This window comes from Aedes aegypti, chromosome 1, assembly GCF_002204515.2.
Source record: "Aedes aegypti strain LVP_AGWG chromosome 1, AaegL5.0 Primary Assembly, whole genome shotgun sequence".
Classification (NCBI taxonomy): domain Eukaryota; kingdom Metazoa; phylum Arthropoda; class Insecta; order Diptera; family Culicidae; genus Aedes; species Aedes aegypti.
The window spans coordinates 216,690,596-216,697,574 of NC_035107.1; the positions used below are offsets into that span (position 1 = coordinate 216,690,596).

At 37.5% G+C, this 6,979-nt stretch overlaps 1 protein-coding gene across 1 annotated transcript; it reads left to right on the plus strand.

Moving 5' to 3' along the window:
* The first annotated feature begins 451 nt into the window (after positions 1-451).
* On the plus strand, positions 452-2,208 carry LOC110681535 (DNA-directed RNA polymerase III subunit RPC3-like). The gene is made up of 2 exons (XM_021857569.1): positions 452-746; positions 812-2,208. The coding sequence occupies exons 1-2, from the start codon at positions 600-602 to the stop codon at positions 2,186-2,188; spliced, it is 1,524 nt and encodes a 507-aa protein (XP_021713261.1). The 5' UTR covers positions 452-599; the 3' UTR covers positions 2,189-2,208.
* The last annotated feature ends 4,771 nt before the right edge of the window (positions 2,209-6,979 follow it).

The following is a 6,979-nucleotide window of genomic DNA, read 5'->3' on the forward strand; positions in this document are numbered from 1 at the left end:
GATAAGACCTTTTCATGAGAGATCCGTAATGTACTCAAATAGGGTCGTTGGTACACCCACTTTTAGTCGCGAAGCAGTATTTATCTGAACACTTCAATATATTGTTACAGTGTGCGGTAGGTCATTCATACCATTCTTTATAGTATAAGTCTGTAACTCATATTGTTCAACATATTAAACGTTAACCTTTACCGCTACAAGATATTTGTTGTTTTAAATGTATGATAAACCGTAATTTTCTATGCGGGCTATCAGAAAGCGAATTAGCACTCGTAACAAGCTGAATATTTTCTTGATTTGTGTATATTTAGTCGATATCGCTCAAAACGCGTATCTCTCTCGAAACGTTTTGAAAACAGGTGGACATAATTTTCGAACCTTCCCCAACTGAGTTCCACATAAAAAACTGATCATTCGGTCACTCAAAGACCGGCCTTTTTTCGTTAACCTGTTTGGGAAACGTCAAATCAAGAAACCGCAGATCGTCAACATAAACAAGCAGTTTGGAAGAGTTTTGGAAACGTGTTGCACAAACTAAAGACAATTTTTTTAATTTCCCCTCATCTTAGTATAATCGGTTTCGCCTCGTTTTGCCAGGAATGTCCATCCAGCTAGGTAAGCTATGCTCGTGCATAGTGCAGCAGCACTTTGGCGACGTGGTTCGCATGGTGGCCGATGACCTTTTCGCCGCCGTCGCCAAAACCCTATCGATGGTCATCAAAAGCACCGGACTCTCGAAATCGGAGGTATGTTAATAGAGATAGATTTGTTTTCATTTCCATCTTTAATATCAAATTCGTTCTCTTCTCAGGTCTGCAAAGCTCTAGCGATTTTGCTGAAATTTGGTCTCGCACGACACCAACCGAATAAAGCCGGATCAGCAACCGAATACATTCTGGATTACGAAAAGGTCCTTATGGTATTGCGCTATCCTCGATTTGTGCACCTGATTCAAACTAAGTATGGCCCCGAGTGTGCAACCTTGACGGAGGAATTGCTGAGAGCCGGTTGCCAGACGGCTTCCTACGTAATCCTCAAGGGAACGGCCATCTCCGATGTGAAAGACAAGAACACTATTACGAAGTTCCGCGAGAAGTTCAGCGATCTGGTAGCTAAGAACTATTTCATCCGCGCACCAGACCCAAAACCGATTGACCCCTCCAACGAGCTGGAAATGTTGGATTACGAAAGTGCGAATCTCTTCCAAATGCCAGAGCTAGATCTTCGCAAGCTTCTGGATCTTCAGGAGGGCAAAACTACTAAAGCCCCAGACGAAGGCATCCACTGGCTGGTCAATCTGGAGAAGTTCCACTTGGATTTCCGTGATTCGATAATGATTAACGCAGCCGAACGGTTGATCGATTCCAGTGCAGGGGAGTGTCTCAAATTTCTTCTTCAGCTAATGTACTCCCGAACCAAACCGTGGGAAATGGTTTCCAATCCCATTCCGATGGTTGAACTGAAACAGCTCTGCGAGAAAAAGTCCAATAACTTGGAAATGATCAAGTTTCTCGATCAGTACGTCGCCGTTATTGAATCGGTTAATTTTGTCAGCAAATTCGGCGACACCGGAGGTGGCCAGTTCACGGTCAACATGAAGAAAATTCTCGAACAACTGACCTGGAGTTGCATCGAGAACGTTATCACGGAAAAGTACGGCTCCAAGGCCGCCCGCATCTTCCGGGTTATTCGCATGAAAAAATACATCGAGCAGGAAGACATTCAGAAGGAAGCGATGATCCCGGCCAAGGAAGCTAAACAGTTGACCTACAAGTTGTTGGAAGAAAATTTCCTTCAAATCCAGACATTCCGCAAAACGGGCGGCGGAAATGCCGGAGCCCCAAAGTCCTTCTTCCTGTTCTACGTCAACCAGGCGCAAATCGTGTCGATGCTGTTGGAGATTTGCTACAAGGCGTTGTACAATTCCATCACCCGGTCGACGCACGACAAGACGGTTAACAAACGGCTCATCGAGAAGAGTCAACGACTGGACAGCATTGTGGAAGCGATGAAGGACCGCGGTGAGTCGGAAGAGTACATCGCGGAGATACAGGAAACTTTGACGCCCCCGGAGAAGGAGATCCTGCAGAAGGTGAAGATTCGCGTGAAGAGTTTGTACAGCGCTGAGATTGGTATCGACGAGACGATTTTCTTGCTAAAGTTATACCAACAGTATCAGAGGAAGTAGATAAGCGCAATCGGAACGAGTGTAACGTAGTTGAAATTAATTTCAATCCGAAGATCAACAGTTGAAGGTCATGGGTTCAATCCCCTGGCCCCGTCCCTTTCATCGTTTTTTGTTATTGTATCCTTTCACTTGCTTCTATCTTCTACTCAATCTATTAGAGTTGATCTTCGTTCATAGGATTTGCTAGAACCAGAGTCGGACAAGAAACCACATTGGTGTCGGAAAGAAAAATATTCGAGAGATTTCTCTTGGATTTTTTTTTTCGAAGATTTCCGCAGGGATGTTACAGAATTTCCTCCTCTCTACAGTGATCCATATAGAGATTTTCCAGGGATTCCACTAGGAATTTTGCCAGAGATTCCTCCAGGAAGAACATTTCGTCCCCTTAATGCTCAATAACTCAAAATTTCGATTTTTAGAGTTCAATTTCTCGAAACATAAATCTCAATTAAATCTGCCAGATACTCACATATCACAAGCGTGTGATTCAAAGTAAACAACTCAAGGATTGTTTTTCAATTATATTCTCTGTGATTATCCATCACCTTATGAAACGGTCAAACTTTCAATGTTGAACATTCGAAATTTGGATTTTCGTGTTATCTAGTTGTAGCATCAAGGGGATGATCTAATAATTTCCATTTTTTTTCAGACCGGCTCAGATAGGGCTGCAGGAGTATCTTTAGAAATTCCTCAAGGAATTATACCAGAAGCTCCTTCACGGATTTCACCAAGGATTATTCCAAAGATTTTCTCCAGAAATATATCTACAGGGATTCCTTTAGAGATTACACAAGAAGTTTCTTAAGGAGTTCCTGAAGGAATGCCTCCAGTGATTCCTTCATTGATTTAATATTTATATTGAGATTCCTCCAGAAGTTTTTTCAAGAATTCCTCCAGTAGCTTGTACAGGGATTTTTCAAGCGATTTCTCATGATGTTTCCTCAGAGATTTTTCCAGGAATTCTTCCGGAGACTGCTCCACAGATTCTTGAAGAAAAATCTTTCTGGGTTTCTTCAGGAATTCCTACAAGGATTACACCAGAACCAATTCTCTCCTAGGATTACAATAGACATTACTCCAGAAATCCCTCCACGAATTCCTCCAAGGATATTTGCAGGGCTTTCTCCAGGTAGTATTCTTGAAATTCCTACAGGAATAATTCGGGAGATTTTTTTTGAGAATTAAGGAAACAATTCTAGTAGGATCTACGTACTGTTTGATGGAATACCCATAAATAAATGGGATAATACCAAATTCGGGTTCTTATTTATTTAATTGTACGAGGAATTACTGAATGATTTGGCAAAAGAATCCATGAGGGAGTTTCTATTAAAATCTCTGAAAAAAATGTTGATTTTCTTGTATAAATCTTTACAGGGGTCGTCCATAGAACACGTTGACATTCAATGATTACGGCCCATACACATTTGAAAATTATTGTATGTAAAAGAAAAAAAAACACGAGAGGAGGGAGTGGGTCTGAAAACACGCTAAAATGACCATTTTGCACATGTAGATGAAAAACCGAATTTAGTACTATGACTATACCATTTAATTCCACTAGAGTTTGTATCCTTTGATTGATACGCTTATTTCGACCTTAACTGTATGGCCGTCTTCAGTGTCGTGTACTGGACTCGACTTAGTACACGACACTGAAGACGGCCTTACAGTTGAGGTCGAAATAAGCGTATCAGTCAAAGGATACAAACTCTAGTGGAATTAAATGGTATAGTCATAGTTTAGTACGGTTTTTCATCTACTTATAGGTATTCCACATCTCAAAAATTTATTATCTTCCACAGGGTTTAAGGTATTTTTTCAAATTGTCCCTCGATAACTCCCGAAATATTACCAGAGATTTCTTCAGAAATGCTTTTATTAAATCTTTCAGGGGTTTTATCAATAATTTGTTCAGGATTTTTGGAAAAGTGATTCTCCTGGATCCAGTTTATATTTAGGGACTCCTTGTGTATTTTTTATTAGAACTTCCTCCAAGTATTCTATCAGTAATTATACCAGAAATTCTACCAGTATTACTCTTGAAATTTTTAGAGGATATTTCCATGTTTTTCGATTTATTGCAACCACGTAAAAATATTTTAAAAATGCGCCAGACAATTGACTGGGTCTTCGTCTGAATTTTGTTTAAACAAATGGAGGGTTGCTAAACATGTTACCAGGAATTCTTTCAGGGCCGCTCTACATGTTACAAGACGAAAAAACTTTCCAACTGAATGCGTTAATAAATTATACCTATCTATATCAAAAGAGAATTAATTTATCACATAAAAATCGAGAGATAAAGGAAGTTTTTTTTTTAAATTACGATGAAAATCAACTTAAAAGTTTATCGTAGCATATTTCGATTATTTCAAATTGGTTAGAGTGAGATAGTGATATTTTAGTAAGAAAAATATGATTCAAAGCAACTCAGCAGATGATGCTCCTTCCTTTCGTGCTCTTCTCTTTTTTATCGACCTATCTAGGAAATAGGTATGTGCCAATAATGTGTTGGGTTTAGAATCGCTAGAAAATCGCGGAAAATGCTAATGCGTGAGAAAATGGTCGAACAATAATTGTTGGAAGGGTTGACATTCCCTAAATATTCAATACTTAACTATTGATAATCATTAGTTTTATTTATTATGAAGGTAAATTTCTGATCCGTGGGTGCCAAAATTATTACAATGGGTCGATGTGAATTGGTTCCATACACGTTCGAAATATGTCGCAATTTTGTTACATGAGATAATTTTAGTAATCGAAGTGTTCTCTTAAAAAATCGGAAATTAAAGACGATGTTGAAAATGCCACTCTATTTAAAAATCGTCGTGAATTGTTGAGCACTCTCACCCTGATGGCACTGCAGCATCGTCCGCGGATACAATCTCAAATTGTCGTGTCATCAATTATTCATGATAAATGAGATATTGTATGGAGATGAGAGATTTATTCAGGAATATTAAATGTAATAAATAAAGTCGGAAATATTACTCTTCTAACTCTTTTCCACACATTTGATGGCCCTGAAAAGATCCGATGGCTTTGTTAACTTCGATGTTATCACAGATAAATAGCACTGCGGGATGTTATCAGTTGATTGCCATGGTCAAACGGGGAATCCTCAGCGCAAATGTATAAATATGAGCTAGTTATCTGCTTGACGACGAACCAGCAGAATGTTAATGAAATTCCCTGATATTTCCAGGTTTTTCCAGGTTTCACAAAATAATTCCAGGTTTAAAAAATACTCTAATTTTATATGGCTAAGACAAAATAATGACAAATTTTAAAGTGTGTTTCTTTTTGATTATAATTTATACATATCTGGACATTTTTTAACGCATACGCAAAGTTTAAGTTTTATTCAAAAGAAAATTATAAGCCAATGATAGAGTCTTTTATTTTGTTTGTAAGAGCTCTGTTGCTGCAAAAGCTATCTGCTACATATTTGATAAGGTAACTGGAAATAACTAAACTAATACAAATTATCTGTAAAACTTATGGATTGTCGAATCCCTTTTTTTTGGATAATAGAAATACGGATTATCAATCCTCCGGTTAGTCTTATCCAACCTGTATCACATTAAAATGTAGTAATTAAGATAAATGATGGATTGTCACATTTAATTAGAATATGTTCAAGAGTTTTAAATTAACCTTCTCTTTCCCATGGTAACCCCAGAGCTACCGTCGATGGGGGTGACAATGGGTCTAGGGGGTGAGATTGGGTCAAAACGAAATATTTTTTTTTTTTTTGGGTTTGTGAAATATTTCAGCTAATAACGCTGATATTACTAAAATTAATAATTCATATGTTAGGGAACATATTATTACACATAATTCATAATAATATACCTTTTTAGAAATAGTAGTTTTTGTGTACTACATCAATAAACTTGCATGTTGAAACTAGATAAAATTTACAACATTAAATTTCTCCTGTACAAAGTATCACGCATGTACTCTAGCCTCTATCGTTGTATTAGTAGAATGTTGAAGGTCTTTTCATTACACATCACAGGTATTTTCCGGAATCTGTTTGATTTTCCCACAAAAAAATCATTTTTTCGGTACGATGTCCAAAACATTGAAAACGGGGGTGAGATTGGGTCAAGCAAGAACGATAGTAAATGAAATTCCAAGTCCACTTTTTTGACATTTTACGGTGCCGGGTGTTCTCTTCTTTCATTAAGATGTGTTTATTCTTTCTAAATACAGCATCTCTGAAACATCAAACAAGTCGAGTTGAGTATTCCGTGCATTGAATAACAATACAACGCATTTTGACAACTTCTCAAACCAGCAACTGTGTTTCGTGCGCAGCAACATCGTAAATTTTTATCAAAAGGGTGTTTTTTTTTAATTTGATTATTTATCAGTGTTTTCATATTATAGAAATATCTCACGGAAGTACAAATGAGTTGGATCGCTGAAATACTGGGATTATGACGTCAACTTCTGCCTGAAATTTATTGATCGTGAAATGTCGCACCGAAATTTAACTATTTGCGAAGGTTTAAAATAATCACTGTTTCAGTACACCTTTGGGGAAACTGAATGGGCTTTATAGCAATGGGGATGAGACTTTGAAGACAATTTGAGGGAAAAACCAAGAAAATTTATGTAAACTTGACGATTAATGTTGGGTTTCCATATTTTTTCTCATAGCTCTTCAATTTTCAGTATAATCTTTCTTTTAAGTGGATTTATCATACTTGTGAAACATCTTAGATATCTTTTTGTCTTGTTTGCATCGTTTTTTGTCAAGATTTTGCAGTTGTG